This window comes from Pelmatolapia mariae, linkage group LG3_W (assembly GCF_036321145.2).
Source record: "Pelmatolapia mariae isolate MD_Pm_ZW linkage group LG3_W, Pm_UMD_F_2, whole genome shotgun sequence".
NCBI lineage: Eukaryota > Metazoa > Chordata > Actinopteri > Cichliformes > Cichlidae > Pelmatolapia > Pelmatolapia mariae.
This window is the reverse complement of record NC_086229.1, coordinates 76,701,318-76,719,681: the sequence shown is the minus strand read 5'-3', so window position 1 is coordinate 76,719,681 and position 18,364 is coordinate 76,701,318. Positions and strand designations below refer to the sequence as shown.

Here is an 18,364-nt window from a genome sequence, read left to right as displayed (position 1 = left end):
CGCTCGGTGATAACACACACGAATTACATGCATGCATGTGGAATGGATGTGTGGCCCCACTTGCAAACATTAGCCGCTCGCTGCACTGTTGTTGATAATTGGCCCCGAGGAAATCAAAGGCTACATCTCGCCTATCTACACTTCTCAGCTCAATGCTGGGAAGGCAGATTTTTGACTCACGCTGACGGAAACCACCTGCCAGCTTGACTTCATTATTATGACTAGGATCAAAGTATAGGTGCAGAGCGCACGGGAGGACCGAGGCATGGCACCTGATTGCTAAGTTACCTGTTGGATTAGTTTTACGCGTGTTACTGCATCTTAATCAGACCCATCATCGTCTCTCTCTCTCTCTCTCTCGCACTCTCTCTCTTGCTGCAATGATTAAAACATTTATCTCGAACAAAAAGGCCACATCTTACGCCCGTTTTAATTTGTTTTTTAGACATCCAACGGGCTTTGACGCCATTGTCGGTTTTTTATTGAAAGTTTATGGCTGCAGCGTGAGAGTGTTAAGAAAAATAAAGCTGAGGGGGGGCGAGATAGAGAGAAAAAGAGAACCGGGGAGGCTGTGTGTTGCACGCCATTCAAATGCAAATATCATAGAACAAGGAGTGGTTCTGTGTGCGTGTGTGTATATGGTGTGTATGTGTGACTGTGTGTGCGCTCCCTGTATGTGCATGCAGTGGGGCAGCAGTGGGAGAGGAGGGGCGCAAATTGGACAAGTTTTTTTGGGGGGTAGAAGAGACTTTAGAAAACAGCCACACACACGGCAAGCTTCATGTGACACGGTGCAGCCCGGCGGATTTCCAAACATCACTTTTTCTTTTTGGAACTTTGTTCCATGAAAGACCCGCTCTTTCAAAACTCCCCCTTTCTTCTTCTTCTTCTTCTTTCTTTTTTTTTTAAAGCCAAGGACTTGCAACACATCTTAAATTTGGATGCTTTCGGAAGCTCGTCCAAGTGCGCAAGAAAAAAAACGTGCCTTGTGCCATTGAACCGACGGATGCCCCCCTCTCCGTCTGACTCGCCGTGAATCATGTCACGCCGGAAACAGAAGAGACCCCAGCATCTCGTTAACGCGGATCCAGGGGGCCCGAGGCTGCAGTCGCACGGTGAGAAAACATGTTTACGAGTGTTCGTGCGCTTTTTATTTTTGGATGTTTGTGTTTCTTTCTTTCTCTCTTTCTTTTTGTTAGATCAAAGCTGCATAAGATTGTTATAAACAACATTGCTCACAGGCTACTTGCTGCTTGTGAAATTCACTATAAGAAGTTAAATCTTTAAATACATTTACCAACTCAAAAGTTAGGATTTAAGACACGAGCGGGTTTTCTTTCATTCCTTTTCTCTAACCTTTGCAAGTTCATGTTTGCATTTGCATTCCGACAAATGCACCTGATTTAACTGACTGAAAAAAGTGCCACCTCACAGTTCTGCTTACTTGTTTAGTGCAATGGACCCCACTTATAAATGAGACCTTGGACACTTTGGTCGTGGCCAATAAACTTGCTCTTGTGGGTAGGATTAACTAACATACATCTGTGGCCATTTTCGTGTGCTGTTCATCCTCTCGGAGACCAACAGGCTGCTCGGCGCTGACTGCTGGAGGGCTTTGATTAGTATGGAGCACTCTCTTACTTCTTCACAATAAGGTGCAATAGGGTGGGGGTGGGGGGCAGTGGGGGTTTTTTTTGGTAAAGATTAATCTTCCACCCTTTCTGTTCTGATCTTCTTTTGCTCTTCATCCATGCTTTTCTTCCTTATGTGCCCCTCTCCCCCTCATTTTTCCACCTTTCTTAATACAGCCCCCCTCCCCTTTCTTTGCTCCTTCTTTCTCACCCTTTAGCCCTATTGACTGTATACTCCTAACACAGGAGGGGGGGTTGAAAACATTTCAGAGAATATGGAGGTTTTTGTCACATTATTAGTGGGATATAGCTTCTGATGCATGCACCAGCTCCCCCGGGGCAAACTCTCACAATTAATAGTGGAAGTTTTAGTTTGAGGCTTATCTGCTTGCAGGTTTGTAGGGAAGGAGTTTCGCTTGAGGTACAGTCTTTCATTCCATCACTGTCTCTCCAGGAGGGAGTAGTTAGTTTGTCTCTCCATTGTTGTTACCCTCCCCCTCATTTCTTTTTCTTTTTTACTCTTTCTCACTCTGTGCTCAAGATTTCTGAAAGAATTTGACCCCTGAGCGCCAGAGGTCAGATTAGTTGACCAATCAGAGTGTGTGGACAGTGCCCAGAACCCTTAGCTTGGCCTGACCCTTGACCTCCACTGTGACGTAAGGCGGGGGAGGGTGAATAGAGAGATGAAAGACGTAACCGCTGTAGGGAGTGGGTTAAGAGGGCCTATGGGTTGTCTTGGTGATGCCCATTGTCCTCTAAAATGTGTTGCTATAGCAGCAAGGTGGTCTGTGAGCTTTTTTTTTTTGTATGTGTGTGCACAAGATGTTTGAGGAGTTTTACTCCGGAGAGCACAGATTGAGACAAGATATCACAAAGACTCGTGGACGGTTGAGTTTCTTGTTTATTTGCATGTTCAAGGCCACTTCCCAGCAGGAATTTCTTTTGATGTTGTAACTGTATCTTTTGGTATGCACACAATTTTTTTTAAAACTAAATTCATAAACAATAACTGGAGGCAAAGGAACAAACAGAGTTCAGATAAATTCACAAAGCTGGATATTTGGGTTGATATCGGAGCTTTGTCAAATAAACATGCAGGTTTTTTAAAAAAAACCCCTCATCATTCTTCTTTCTTTTCTAAATCCTCAGATGACCATCTGGGCTTAAAGTCACCATCCACATCTCTCGGCTCAGAAGTGACCTCATCAGGATCCTCCTCCTCCTCATCCCCCACATCTCTTCAAGATTGCCAGCCGCCTCTGGCCCCTCGCCCATCCCCTGGAGGGCTCCACGCGCCCTCCTTACCCAGCGAGAGCTCGCCTCCTCCCCACTGGCCCAGCCACATCGCCCCCTTCACAACATCTCTTCCCAACACCCACTCCTCCCTCTCCCCGGACTTCCCTCACCCGTCGCTGTCTTCCCAGACTCACTCGCCTCCCCCCCTGGGTCAGACCTCTGGTTCCCACAGCCAAGGGAACTCTCACTCCACCATGACCTCCCCGCAGACTGGAAGTTCAGCCACCACCACTACCTCCACCTCCTCTTCCTCCTCTTCTCAATGTGTGCCACCTCACCGTGAAAGCTCAAGTCCAGGTCAACAGCAGGCCACCAGCTCACCAGGGGAGCAGGGACAGATCCAGGTCCCTCCCACACTGGCGGTGCTCTTAGAGGAGCTGAGGGTTTTACAGCAGCGCCAAATCCACCAGATGCAGATAACGGAAGAGATCTGCAGGCACGTTCTGAGGCTCGGAGGAGCTGTCTTTGGCCAGGACAACAATGCACAAGCCAGTGGAACGGAAAGCAACCTGAAACCTAACGGAGCAGCATCTTCATCCCCAACGCATCCTTCCACTGCCACTCCAGTAACCACAGCCTCGTCACTTTTGACTGGCCTTCCATCAGCTCTCTTCCCCCAACCAGCTGTCTCCAAGTCAGGCACTTCACACAACAACAGCAGCAGAGCTGCATCTTCCTCTACCTCATCCTCATTATCATCTTCTTCTTCCTCATCTATTTCATCCACTATCAGCTCCTCTGTTGCCTCCCTACACCCCTTGTCCCTGTCGCTGGGCCTGCCACCACGCTACCTCCATGAAAAATCGTCTAACACCTCTTCATTCGGTCACAGTAATGGCGTCAGCTTCCCAACTCCTTCACTTCCTCCCACCAGCCATCCCCAGGACCTCCAGTCCAGCTCCTCTCTTACCTCTGCCTCCTCATCAGGACGCCCTCAGCACATCTGCCGCTTTTGTGGGAAGGTGCTGAGCAGCGACTCGTCCCTGCAGATCCACCTGAGGTCCCACACAGGGGAAAGGCCCTACCAGTGTCCAGTCTGCCTGAGCCGTTTCACAACCAGGGGGAACCTTAAAGCTCATTTCCTGCGACACAGAGAGCAGAACCCAGAGCTGTCGCTCTCCCTGCTGCCCCCAGCGCTGTCTGAGCAAACGCAGGGTGGATCGGCCACAGGGAGCATCCAGAGGAGGCGCAAACGGCGAGCTGATGATGATGAAACATTTAACGGGGTGAAAGGAAGCGTTCCCGGCATAACAGAGAGCATGGCTTTAGGATTCCTGTCCAGTGGCTCGGCTCGGGCCTCGCCTTCCTCCCTACCTCTGCCCCCCTCTGTGGACATGGCTCTGCTGTCCACAGCCCATTCGCTGCTACAGCTGAACAGAGCTTCAGCGGCAGCTGCTGCAAGCGCATCCAGCAGTGTGCTCCCGTCTCCCTCTTCGTCATCTTCGTCCTCTGTGGGCAGCCAGTTTAAAGGAGCAAAGCAGCAGCGCTTTGATGAAAACACTCCTCCTCACTCGAGCCTCCATTCAGCCTCACCGTACTCCCAGCTGGCTCACCTGCCTAAGATTCTCTTCCCTGGAGGTACCTCCCCTCACCACCTCGCGCTTCTCCGACCACCGGGACACCCATCCACCTCCCACCTCACTTCGCCTCATCAGCTACCCTTCCCTTTCCCACCTTTCCCCAAACCATCTGCCTCCTCCCCCTCCTCATCCTCCCCCACTACCTCTACCTCTGACACATCCAAGTTGCAGCGGCTAGTACAGAAGCTTGAAAAGCAGCCTCACACAGGTGTCTCCTCCTCTTCTTCTGCCTCTTCGCCCTCCACTTCCTCACACACCACTACTGAAGCCAACGGAGACACCCATGGCCACGACCTGACCACCACCTCCAGTGCCTACCGCAGGGAAATGTTGGCTGCTCTTGGACTGAGTCCTAGTGCTAATGCTGCAGGATCAGAGAAAAGCCAGGGTTCGGGCGCTACGGCAACTACCCCATCTCTGCCCGCCGTCCAGGCTGCTAATCAGTGTGGTGTGTGTTTGCGTGTTCTTAGCTGCCCTAGAGCTCTTCGCTTGCACCAGGCCACACATTTGGGAGAGCGCCCGTTCCCTTGTAAGCTTTGTGGTCGTTCCTTCTCAACAAAGGGCAGCCTTAGGGCCCACCTGGCCACTCACCGTGCGAGGCCGCCCAATAGCCGTGCCCTGAACTCCTGCCCGCTGTGCCCACGCAAGTTCACCAATGCCCTGGTTCTTCAGCACCACATCCGCTTGCACCTCGGAGGACAGATACCGCCCGATGAAGATGTGCCCCCCGAAGATGCTGCAGAAATGGACAGTGGCGTCTTTGATAATGGTGAGAATGACTCCATTAGCTCCCAATCTAAAACACAGCTCCTTCCTTTGGCCTTAACAACAGGCACCAAGTCTCAAATTGATGCTCTAAGCTCAGGGTCCACTTTTAAACAATCTGCAGCTAATGACACCACATCTGTGAAGACAGAGGAATCAGAGCGCTCCACGCCCAGTGTTAGCCCACCTCTGACCCATAACCTCACTTCAGCAGGGCCAGAGGACAGCATCCCAGCTGACGGTAGCCTGGTGAATGGCTCCATGTCCTCTGAGGAGGAGACCCACACTGACCTGGGCAGCCCTTTCAAAGCACCCCCAGCTTTGGCAAATGGAGATTCAGAGGGTGATGACGTCCCCCTTTCTCTCTGCATTTCAAAGCCTAGTGTAGAAAATGATCTGCCACACAGAGGTGTTAATCATGATGAAGAGTCCTCGACAGATAAACCCACAATAACTCCTGATTCTAACCCAGCTGCAAATCCCGTACCTTCACTCCCCCTTCCCGTCAGCCCCACAGCTATCCCAGAAGCAGATGAGGCCTGTGGCAGTGCACCACATGAGTCACAGGAACGAGATGCTGCCCACAGTAAAGGGAAAAGTGAAACACCCAGAGAGTCTTTGTCTGGGTTGGACACAGAGCTGGAGAAGGACACTCCAGAAAAGCCTTCAGCAGATGCTGAGCCCTCGGTCCCAGCAGCATCAGCACCAACACCAGCACCAACACCACACTCACAGCCTCATCGCCCAGAGAAACCCTACAGCTGCTCCCACTGTGGAAAGGCTTATGCTAGCCGGAGCGGACTTAAGGTGAGAGAAGAGATAATAGATAGTGTGATGTAAAAGTTTTTAATTTGAGATTTTGTATCTGTAAATAAATATCCTTGTGTCCTGTCAACAGGGTCATATGAAGACCCACCCCGGCTTGCTGACCAGTACCCCCTCCAAGGCTCAAACCAATGACAATGACTTTCCGGAGGATCGTAAAAACGCCGCACAGCAGGATGAAAAGCAGGGATTGGTTAGATCCCCCGAGAAAGGCGACAGCACAGATCCTCTGCCGAACAGCGTCGGCTGTGACGCGGCAGACGAGGCTATGGACACCACCGCGTAGAAAGTTAGTGCTGTTGAATGTCAGTTTTTAAGGGTCCTGACAAGGGAATGTATTTTTCTTTTACTTAATAGAACAAGATTTGTTTCCTAGCATAATAATAATTCTAATTCATATTTACCTTTTTGTTAGGCAGATAGGTCTGCTGTAGTTTATACTGTAGTATGATTCCAGTGATTTCGTGAATGTAGTGTTTTAGCTATGTATTTTTCTATTTTGGAGACCACGGTGAGGCCTTATTTTACACACTTCACAGCATTACCATGACCTGAATTATTTGTTCTTTTTTCTGTTATCGTGGTGCTTGTTCAGCACAGACTGTATGATGGCTGATTTTTGTGTTTTTTTTGTTTGTTTTTTTTTAAAAAGAAGAGTGTCCAGAATTTTACAAAATGAACTCAATACCAAAACAGGCCAGATTAGGAATGGCCAGAGTTTGTAAATACAGCTGCGGTTACATTTTAAGACTTCTTATTGTTTCCTACTTTGTTCCTTTTTTTTTTAATGTGATGCTGCTGAATGCATGTGCCGAGCTACACTGTGAGCTGCACTTTGCCTTGTGCTGCCGAAAAACCTGCTGAAATGATTGAATCCGTGATGCTGTTTGGTCATAATGCTGCCGGTGACTGTGTGAGTCCCGTACTTAAAACTGTAAGCTCCCCCGGCCCTCACAGGGCCCTGTTTGTGTTGCTGTATTGACGGTTGCTGTTATCTGCATTGTGAAACCCGCAACAAGTATGAGCCCCGTCCGTTATAACCGCTCTCCCGCCTCCTCCTTCATCCTCCCGTCTCTCTCAGAGCACTTGAGGGTGTCCTGCTCCTGCACCAACTGTCTGCACTCACTGCATTCCTGCTTTAGCTCAGTTTAGCTTTTTGTATGCTTTGCTCCCCCCTTTGTAAACCATTTTCTCTTTTTTTTGTAGCAAAGACAAAAATATGTTCCCATGAGATGTATAAAAGATAAATAAAACAAAAGGCAATGTGAAGAGGAGACCTGTTTGTTGCTCTTCTGGTGGGTTTCGTTTTGTGAGAGGGGGGGCATTTTTGTCTGGGTTGGGTTTAATCCTGTGTCTCTGTGAAGTCATCTATCTGTTTAAGTATTCTACTTGCATGACTCTTATTCTGTGTGCACACTGTTGGTCAGTTTTCTCTTGTTTGTTCCAGTTTCTCTGTGTGTCTGGATTGGAGGAGGAGGAGGAGGAAGGAGGGGTCCTTTGTCTGAGACTCTGGGCTAGCTGTCTCCTGATTCTGCTTTTTCTTTTCTTTTTCTTTTTTTGCTCTCGGTGTCTTTTAATATGTTTCAGTTCCCCTGCGCTGTTCATGTGTGTGTGTGTGTGAGTGTGTGTGAAAAGGATAATCGGAGCCTGTATGAGTGTGATTGAGGGTGCAGCTGTAGAGGCTGCCACCTCCCTCCCTATACCCCCTCTCTCCTGCCTTTCGCTCCCCTTCTCTGTGTCATACTCTCTTTCATACTCACTCCTTTTTTTCTTTTAAATTTTCTCTTTCATTTCGCTCCCTCACTCTTTCTGCTCACCCCGTCACCCCTACACTCCCCCGTGTAATGAGCTGACACACAGGAAGCTCTAATCCTCACACAATGCCGGCCCTCGTCCCCCCTCGCACAGTGACTGGGAGCGGGACAGGGGGCAACAGGGACCAACCTGGTCCAGCTGTCCCCAAAATGGCCGCCTTTAATCCCTCTAGTTTTTTTGTTTTTTTTTTTTAGCCTGCAGGGGCTCCCTGAAACCATGACAACTGGTAACCAATGAAAAGAATGCCCAGGGCAGGGAGCGGGACAAAGGGAGAGAAAGGAGCCATGTGTGAGAAGTTTGTCCACATGCGTTCATGAGTGACAGGGGACGTGTCTCAATCAAAAAAAAGACAAAAAGAGAGAGCGACAGAAAATAAGCCATTTAGACAGAAGTGAATATAAAATCCAACAGGTGTGATGCTGGATGTGTTTACAGGCTTTAATCACGCCTCATCACACTCATCAGTGAGCTTTAATCAACCCTCTGTGGGCATCAATCATCTCCAGGGAAAAAGGACAAAAGTTTCTCAAGGGGTCAAAGGTCAGCGTTTAAACCTGTTTAGCCTTGGAGCAATGAGGAATTAGCATCGTTTTAAAAGACAAAGAAGTTGATTACTTCACAGTTGCCAGTAATTAATTTGATCTGATTAATTAAAGCTGCCATTCAAGCGAAACATCCTTGGATAAAGCCTTAAAAACAAAACAAAACAAAGGCTGATTATTAATTAGCGATTTGATTTTTGAATCGGGACAATAATAGCCGTAAAAATTTGCGATATGAGTCACGTATTTTTAACTTTTTAAATCATTTTTTGTTCCCCAGGTTGTATTAGTGGGACAGGAGTTTTGTTTGTTTTGTCTCTTTTTTGGTCAAAATGTTCTAGTTACGCTCTGTAAGTATTCGCTGATGGCCACATCAGACATTTCCTCACAAACAGAGCCGCACAGTTTTACATCATAACTGTGACCGACACACAGGAACAAAGATGAAGTATTTGGATCTTCTGTGAGTTCATTTTGAGCATCTGGTGATTTGATTGTTGAGGCTGATTCTTAATTAACAGTTTGTCTGCAGTGACCTGGCTCTTACATCTCCAGGTTAAGTGTTTGCCTGTTAATTAGATATAACAGAGATCAGAAAATGGGTCAGACAAAAGACAAAATAGAAAAAACAAAAATGCATAATGAAAATAAAAACACAAAATTTATGTTGTTTTTACTTATACATTTATTTTTATGTTAACTGCAAACCCTTTTACTTTAGAGACTTTATTTCTTGTAACTGACCTGTAGCAGCCTACCTGTAGTACCTCCATAGCCCACCAGGTGGACCCAACGCACACTTTGGGGAGAATCATGAGTAAACTGTCCCATTAAGCAAACAAAGCAAACAACAAAGGAAGAAAGGTAAAAATGACCTACTGGTTGAAGGTTTTCACGTGCGCTTGATGTTTTTTTTTCTCTCGGATCTTTCTCTTTTAAATCATCTTCATTTCATTCAGAATCAAACCGAGATCACTAGAAACTGATAATTTATCACCATTCAGTTTATTTCATATCCACAAGAGGGCGCCATAGCTTGTGTTTGGTCAGCCATCAAACAGCAGAAACACAGAAACGTATGAATTACTTGTTGCTATCAGCAACACTGACACTACTCTTAATTAAATGTATATTTAAGCCTCACACAGACACGCAGAGCATCAGCTAAGTTCCGCTATTTCCCTCAGTTTTATAAACCAGTATAACTGTTTTATTACAATATTGCCTGTGTTATAAACAACATCACAATACTGTAATGGTACGTACTTAAAGTGAAGGAAAAAAAACGCAGGCTAGTCTTACATGAGTGGATAATTACGACCATTGTATGGATGAGCCCTAAAGTGTCTAACAGTATTATATTATCAAACTGTCTCCAGCTGCAATTGCCAAATAGTAATCGTGGAAAAACCCTCTGTCCTCCTTTTATTTCCACTGTCACACTGATCAGAGAAGAGCAGGTAAGGCTGCAGCCCCGCTGCGGACGATAGTGCAGATAACACCTGTGTGATGGGCGAGATAATTGAATCACACACCCGTAGGTTTCACTCATAGGAAAACAATGCTGGGGTGAACTAAAGCCCTCCCACTCTCGCCTTAAACTCGTTTCCTCGGTCGATTAAAAGCGTCGTTGGGAACCAGAAGTGCACAACACCTCAAACGCATCAACCGAGGAGGGTCAGAGCAAAGCAGAACAAGAGGAAACAGAGCAGCAGCACAGCAGAGAGAGACGAGGAAGGCGCATGAAGTGGTTTATTTACGACTGTGACAGGGAGGCAGGACAATGAAATAACAGAACAGAGAGTGGATTTTGAAATAATACAGTATTTGTGATCAGACTGTGCTGCAGTGATTTAGAGGACCCCGAGAGGAGCAGAGAGGAGCCGAGGAGCCTCTGGAGAGGGTGAGTGTGTCCCCCAAACAGCTGCTTGTGTTTCCTAATGATTTAAGTAGAAGTGTTAATTCAGGAGAGTCGTTTTATCATGCCTGGCTGCTTTTACGAATGAGTGATCTGAGATCTTTTTCATGGAAGAAATGACTAATTAGAAACCCTCTGATGTGTTTCAGATGTTTCCACAGCTGCCTTGAAAACATAATGATACTCTTTATTATCGCTTCTTCATTAATCAAAAAGAGCTGAACTGTTACTTGTGTCCAGTTGCGTAAACAACAGGACTTTCTGTATCCAGGATGTGACCTTAAGTAGCTCAAAAAGAGGCCTACTTATCAGCAGCTTTTGAACCTTGTACTTTCTGTCTGCAAGAGCTTTGCCTCTGAGCGTCTCCGGCATGCTTCACGTCCAATCTGCTGTCCTCCTTCTTTGCAGTGACTCCTTCATCAAGACACGTGCTGCTGATCTCCTCCTGCTGCTGCTGCCCCGAGGTATCTGAACTTCACAGCCGCTCTTACATTCTCCTCATAAAAGCTTCATACTTCTGTGAGTCTGTGTCTGTGTGTGTTCATATCATGCTTTCCATGCTTGAGTCTCTCCTGTATCTCAGTTCCTTATTACTTACGAGCTGTATCCAGTTTACGATCTTTGGATCGATATCTTGCATTTATGCTTCTCCGTGTACCTCTACACCTGACGTATACTTCTTTATATGCGCTGACTTTATGAAAAAGCCAGAAGCCTGAATGATCAAAGTGTAAATACTGTAAATAACTACACGATGATATTTAAAGAGAAGTGAGAATTTGCCTCGGTGTCTTTGTGCAGCTCATTGTGTAAAGCTGGATTATTGAACCTGCTGCCTAACGTGTCTGCATCATCATCAAATTGCACACATGCTGACGATAATGAACTTTGGAAAACATGTGACCTGTGGTCGCTGTGCTGACACTGAAACTCTGCATATGCCGGCGTAGGTGGATCTGGGAGTCTAAGTGTGAGTCTTAGTCAGTGATTCTTTCTCCGCTTGTGGTTACCAGCGAGAAGCCGGTGTCTGAGGCACGCAACGTGTTTGCTCCCCTCCCCGTCTCTCTGTAAATACACTCAACCTTAAAAGGCCATTTGGTGTGCGGCCTAATGGCCCTCCAATCCCCAAATCCTGCTCTCGAATCCAACCGTGTCCACACTCGTTGTGCGTTGTGTTTTCTGCATGTTTGTTCTGACATTAGTGCCTGTGGCATGCGAGTGTGTTTTTGTGTGACCGGATCGGGACGACGCGAGTATTTGCTGTGTGTCTGAGTTGTGACAACATCGCTGATATGACCCCTGTGTGTTGCCTTCACAGATGGCGGGAGATAAACGAAGATAGCTCGAGGAGGAATTTTCCAATCTTCGTCATACAGCAAGGCCAAACAAACCCTCTTATTTTGTGACTGTTTTTCTTTTTAAAATAAATTAAAACCACCAAACTCGAACAATGGCTTCTCACAGCCTCATCCCGACAGAAGAGCCGTCCAACGGCGGCCCCCCGTCAGAGAAGTCAGATGACTCGCAGGAGTCCATGAAGCTCAAGAAGGAGATCTCCCTCGTGAACGGAGTATGCTTGATCGTGGGGAACATGATCGGCTCGGGGATCTTCGTCTCGCCCAAGGGCGTCCTCATCCACAGCGCTTCTTATGGTCTCTCCCTGGTGGTGTGGACCATCGGCGGGATCTTCTCCGTGTTCGGCGCCCTGTGCTACGCCGAGCTGGGGACCACCATCACCAAGTCCGGGGCCTCTTATGCCTACATCCTGGAGGCCTTCGGGGGTTTCATGGCCTTCATCCGCTTGTGGACTTCGCTGCTGATCATCGAGCCAACCAGCCAGGCCGTTATTGCCATCACGTTCTCCAACTACATGGTGCAGCCCATCTTCCCCACCTGCATAGCCCCGTACCTGGCCAACAGGCTGCTGGCTGCTGCTTGCATATGTAAGTACACATCTGGAGACTGAAGATGAGTCAGTGCGTGAGTGCGTGAGTGATATCCAGTGTCAATAATGCCGTCTGTGTTACAGCCGTGGTTTCACATCTATGACAGATCACGTGAGCTGCAGAGACTAGAGAAGTGAAAAATGGTGACAATCAGTTAGAGTCAGCAGGTCTACAGCAGAAACACTCACTGACATCTGATTAAAGAGGAACTGATCCACCCTAAAATCTTGTTCACCCATTAGGACGATTAAGTGGGAGGAAAAGCCACTTTTTACTCAATCTCAGAGCAGTGGCTTTGGAAAACCTGGTGTGGGCTCATCACACGTGGACATGAATCACAGCTTTTCCTTTTTCTTTTTTTTCCTGTAAATGTAGAAAGATCAAATCTACCACGAGATAAAGACTACGCAACTGCACACTGAGTCAAAGGCGCAGAGAAAACTTGTTAATATCTTACAGATAAGCCCCGATAATAAATATATGTCCTCTTTAAATCCATCGACCCACCTAAAAGGCGGGCGTGCAACACACACACGCTTGAATGCGTGCGTGCACACACACACACACACGCACGCACGCACGCACGCACACACACACACACACACACGCACTTTTGTGCCACGCACCAGTAAGCAGAGGACGACAGAGAGAGCTGGTAGCTATGAGGTAAAGTCCTCGCTGCAGGGACACTCTGACCTGACAAGCCTCTCCTCTGATAGCTCAACACACGAGTGAAGCTCCTAAACAACACTGCTTCCTTTTAAGTGAAGGCAGTGTAGTAAATGTAAATGTAGCTGCTGTAATGAAATCCCTCTGATGCATGGGCCACGCTTCTATAAAACATGTCCAAATTTTGAATTATGAGGCCATTGTGTGTGCAGTTTTTATCTATTCTTGGTTCTCTGTGATGTCCAAGTGAGAGGTGACATCTTTAATATGGTCATTTCAGATACACTCAGCTCAGTCCACATCCACGTACTGTTCAAACATTTTGTTTGTGAGGGGCGGTTATCAGAAGCACGTTTTCTTAAAGGCAGTTAAAGCAGCTTGTTTCAGACACCGAGTGAACTCAGGTGTAAAGTCCACCCAACCTGTACTCAAGGTCATCGTCTGCCAACAGCTAAGCAGTCTTCAGTATCTCTTTATCACTGGTCTGCCTGTTTCTTACACCTGATCTCAAACCTCTAACTTCACACCTCCACCTCTGGGCGGCACAGCCTCCTCCTCCATCACTCATCCCTGATCGCCTCCATCTGAGGCATTGCGCTCTGTTGTGTTTGAACAGGCATCCTGTTATTATCCTCTAGCTGTCAGTGTGGTGGAAGATGATGCATTCCTGTTTTGGTCTCTTGTCTGCACATCTTGTTTAGCGTGGCGAGTAAACACACTAAACTGAACTACAGCAATTCATTAACCTTCATTAATAAAAAGATTCGCTTTTGCAAAACTGAGTATTGCACGCTATCAATGGAGTTAGTGATTTATACGATGTCCCGTGAACTAGGCGGTCCCTTACTGATAAGGAGCCGGAGTGAGAGAGCGAGAGAGGGAGAGAGATAAGTGACAGTGAGGAGCAGAAAAACATGTTTTCCAACACCATTAATGCTGATCAAGGTGAAGGAGGGCAATAGGGAAGAATGTAGCAGAGACCACTTTATTTTTCAGGATCAGAGTTTGTAGGTCAATAAGTGCCAATCGTGACAAATCTCCAACCTCAGGCCGAAACATACGAGCTCATCAGAACAGATCGGTGCTTGTTTAATTATTTCTTCTTTCAAGCTTTCAGACTTGGTCTCACTTCCATGACCGTACATGTGTGTATTTCAGTATGCGCATGTTATGTGCTGCACTCAGCTGTTTCCTTGTCTGACAAACAACTATCCGGTCTGCTTGAGTCAGCAGCAGTGCTTCCTTAAATCAGCCGCTCTCTCACATGGAAACACGCTGGCGCGCGCACACACACACACACACACACACACACACACACACACACACACACACACACACACACACACACACACACACACACACACACACACACACACACACACACACACAGTTTAAAGAGCAAATGTTTACGACCTGTTGCTGTGCGAGTCTGTGTTTGAATGATACATGTGTGTGTTCATGCTTGTGTTTTGCTCCCTCGCCTTCAGGTTTGCTGACCTTTGTCAACTGCGCTTATGTTAAGTGGGGCACCCGAGTCCAGGACTTCTTCACCTACGCCAAAGTTATTGCTCTCATCGCCGTCATCATCACCGGCCTGGTGAAGATCGGACAAGGTGCTCAAACACATCATCAACTCACACACATTTTTCCTTTTTCTTGTTTTTCTTCTTCTTCCTTCGTCTGCTCCCTTTAGGGGTCTCCACAGCAGATACAATGCCTCCATTTAACCTGTCTCTGTCATCCTCCTCTGTCACATCAACACTCTGCAATCCTCCTGCCTGGCAGCTCCACCTTTAACATCCTTTGTCCATCACCATCTCTACCTCGCCTCTTTACCTGAGCTGTCAATCTGCTGTACTCATTACTGATCCTGTCCATAAAAATCTTATCTGCTGTTATAACTAATATAAAACTGTTAAAGAACAATCAGATAAGATTGTTATGTGGAGTGTAGGAGTTTAATTAGGTTAACTACATGATGCTCACACAGTGCTATGGTGTTACTTCTTTCTAGGTCACACTCAGAACTTCGAGGGGCTATTTGATGGCTCATCTCGAGATCCAGGAGCCATCGCTCTGGCTCTGTATTCGGCTCTGTTCTCCTACTCTGGATGGGACACCCTCAACTTTGTCACAGAGGAGATCAAGAACCCAGAGAAGTGAGTTAATACGCATGATGTCACATGAACCATTTGCCACTATGAGCATTAAATCATCCCATCATATGGGAATTAAATTACTTTGGTTTCAAATGTATAATTCCATTCCTAGACACCGGAGTATGGAATCTCATTTCTGCCAATGAAAATTTTTTTTGTCATGCATAAGTCAAAATTTGAAGTTATTATCTCAAAATTTGGACTTTGGACTCAAATTTCTGAATAAGTTTCAGTGATGGTAATGGGCTTTTTAGACTTGAGACATTAACAAACAGGTTCAAATGTGACAGGTTTTTCTCTTTACACCCAATGGCCTTTTTGACAGAACCCCAAAGTGATTTGTGTCACTTTGTCCCAAAGATATAGCCTCTAATGACCAGTAGGGGGCGACTCATGTGTTTTTGCAAAAAAGAGAAAACTACACTTTTGGCTTCGCTGCTCTGTTACCTTATTATGAATATTTAACTCATGAGTTAATGCTTTTAATGGCTAGTTTAAGGCTATAAAACTAAAGTAAATGATCAGTGCATGACAAAAAGTAGAGGTAGCTTGGACTGCTACGGCTTCCTCTTGTCTGAGTACCAAACAAAACACAGAGATGAAAAGCAAAGGGAGTGAAAATGGGAGGAGAGGCTCTGAAGTATTCTCATGTGTGTGTTTCAGGCTTATTCTTTGATTCACACAGTCAAACGCTGATCACATAAAAGCAAGGCCACACACGTGATTAGATCAAAAGCCTTTCCCAGAGTTCACAGACAGATTAAGTGAAAAACTCCTGCTCCTTATCAGTTAATATCCTCCTGACAAAACTCTGGATCTTTTCTCTCTATAAGAACCCGTCTGATCTCTTTTGCTGCCCTCTGCTGTTTCTCTCTGATCTACAGAAACCTGCCTCTGGCCATCGCTATTTCCATGCCTATTGTGACTGTGATCTATATTCTCACCAACGTGGCCTACTACACTATCCTCCCAATTCCTGCGATCTTAGACAGTGATGCTGTGGCTGTGGTAAGTTCCTCTGATCCACACTGAATGATGTAGGCTTGACATGTACGAGATGTAGCTTTTGTTGAAGAGTTTTCCCTCTGCAGACATTTGCAGATCAGGTGTTTGGTGTGATGAACTGGACCATTCCTCTGGCTGTGGCTCTTTCCTGCTTTGGAGGACTCAATGCCTCCATCCTGGCTGCCTCCAGGTATCGCTATCGTTCTTTAGGCTACTTTGGGAGGTCATTAAAACCAGTCAAAATAAACCGATCCTCATCATCGCTTTATTTTGTGTCTCAAAAGGCTGTTCTTCGTGGGCTCCAGGGAGGGCCACCTGCCCGACTTCCTGTGCATGATCCACGTCAACCGCTACACTCCCGTCCCCGCCCTGCTCTTCAACGTCAGTTGTTTTTTCTTTGTTATCTAATTGTTTTATTTTAGTGCCATGCTTTTTTTGCCCTCACCCTTACTCACCATGATTCCCGTACTTTCCTGCAGGGCGTCATGGCTCTCATATACCTCTGTGTAGAAGATGTCTTCAGGCTGATCAACTACTACAGCTTCAGCTACTGGTTCTTTGTTGGTTTGTCCATCCTGGGGCAACTATATCTGCGATGGAAGCAGCCGGACAGAAAGAGGCCTTTAAAGGTATTTAAATTAAATGTTTCAGATGTATGTGCAGTGTTACCTGTAAACAGACAATAGTATACTGATGGTGCTGCTGAGATAGAAAAGTGAAGCCAGTGTGAAAATATAAAATCTCCACTTTTTATTAGAAAATCTTCACTGCAGCTCAGGAAATAAAAGCCGGAGTGAAACACTCAGGAATCTGAGTAACTCCTGAACTCATCATTTAATTTTTGAACTGCATACATGCTCAGACTGGTCACTGTGTACTCACAGGCTGTATAACAAAAAGGAGGCAGCCTCCAGGTTAGAAAAGCATCGCAGGTGTGAATGTTCTTCAACCTGCATTCTTTCTACTGGTCAGCAGGGGGCGACTCCATTGGTTGGGCTGATTATATTGATGTCTTTTAAAAACCTGTGGTTCTTCTCTCTCAATTTATGACCTCCGTAAACTCTCTCCCGATGGGTCTACAACCTTTATCGCTTGTTTTAAGTCCTATTAAGAACAACATGTGCATTTTGTAATTTATGACCCTGTATTGAGTACAGCAGTCGATAAACTGGAACAGGCTTTATGATCCAGCATGTTTCACTTAATCACGCTGACGAAATGAATTTGTGAGGCAGTAATTCATCCCATCATCTCACCCAGCTCTCTCTCTCTTTTCCTTCCACAGCTCAGTTTGTTCTACCCCATTGTTTTCTGCATCCTCACCATCTTCCTGGTGGTGGTGCCTCTGTACAGTGACACCATCAACTCCCTGATCGGCATCGGCATCGCCCTGTCGGGAGTGCCTGTCTACTTCCTCTGCTGCTACACCCCGGCTCAGAAAAGACCGCTGTGGCTGCGAAGGCTCATCGGTAAGATTTGGAAGAATCCAGATGTTTTTCTGCATTATTCTGATCATCAAAGTGTAAATGCTTTACCTAAATCCTGCGTTCTAACCTCCTTCCTGTCTCTTTTAGCTAAATGTGGCATGGGGATTCAGAAAGTGTGCTTCTCTGTCCTGACTGAGATGGACATCGACAAGCTCGAGTAGAGAGGCTCGTTTTAACGCCCTGCTGGCGGCTGGTCACGCACAAACAACAGACTCTCAGCTCAGCCTGAATCTTTGCTAGCCGCCGCTGTCACGAGACCTCAGTGGACCAAACATTTGGGCTTAAGGCGGGATCCAGTTTTCAGACCCGTCAGCCACCACCCCGTGATGATGTTAAAGAATGTGTTAATGATGCTGCTCATAGGCAGCATTTCCCTGAAGCCAAGCGTGACTTCGGACTGTATTTAATTATGTCAACACAAGTAGTTTGTTTGAAATGACCTAAATGCAAAACCTTTTTTGATTTTACTTGAAGGTGGCCAGTTGTTGCCAGCAGGCTGCATCTTTGGAACTGAGAGAGCTGCTGATCGTGTTTTTATCATCATTTGCACACAGAAACAGAACAGATGAGACTGTGACTCCACACTCACTCAGGTGGATGAACGTTCATGAAGTTTTATAATGTCAGAGACTACTGAAGGGCTATTTTTAAACAAGTGTGAAACAGTTTGAAAAAGTGTAGCTGCAAACATGTATTTATAATAAAATTACTCGTTGACAACATGAA

At 46.4% G+C, this 18,364-nt stretch overlaps 2 protein-coding genes across 3 annotated transcripts; both read left to right on the top strand.

The window, feature by feature from the left end:
• Nucleotides 1-931: 931 nt before the first annotated feature.
• si:ch211-212k18.5 (sal-like protein 4) lies at nucleotides 932-7,350 on the top strand. The gene is made up of 3 exons (XM_063464224.1): nucleotides 932-1,115; nucleotides 2,781-6,079; nucleotides 6,171-7,350. The coding sequence occupies exons 1-3, from the start codon at nucleotides 1,040-1,042 to the stop codon at nucleotides 6,381-6,383; spliced, it is 3,588 nt and encodes a 1,195-aa protein (XP_063320294.1). The 5' UTR covers nucleotides 932-1,039; the 3' UTR covers nucleotides 6,384-7,350.
• Nucleotides 7,351-10,119: 2,769 nt separating this feature from the next.
• Nucleotides 10,120-18,345, top strand: slc7a7 (solute carrier family 7 member 7). 2 transcript variants are annotated; one of them, XM_063469909.1, is made up of 11 exons: nucleotides 10,120-10,357; nucleotides 10,781-10,836; nucleotides 11,691-12,315; nucleotides 14,475-14,600; nucleotides 15,002-15,146; nucleotides 16,031-16,154; nucleotides 16,238-16,341; nucleotides 16,436-16,532; nucleotides 16,631-16,780; nucleotides 17,437-17,620; nucleotides 17,726-18,345. In XM_063469909.1, the coding sequence occupies exons 3-11, from the start codon at nucleotides 11,823-11,825 to the stop codon at nucleotides 17,797-17,799; spliced, it is 1,497 nt and encodes a 498-aa protein (XP_063325979.1). In that variant the 5' UTR covers nucleotides 10,120-10,357; nucleotides 10,781-10,836; nucleotides 11,691-11,822; the 3' UTR covers nucleotides 17,800-18,345. The 2 variants fall into 2 exon arrangements, with proteins under 2 accessions (XP_063325979.1, XP_063325980.1); XM_063469910.1 differs by lacking the exon at nucleotides 10,120-10,357 and having other exon boundaries at nucleotides 10,833-10,891.
• The last annotated feature ends 19 nt before the right edge of the window (nucleotides 18,346-18,364 follow it).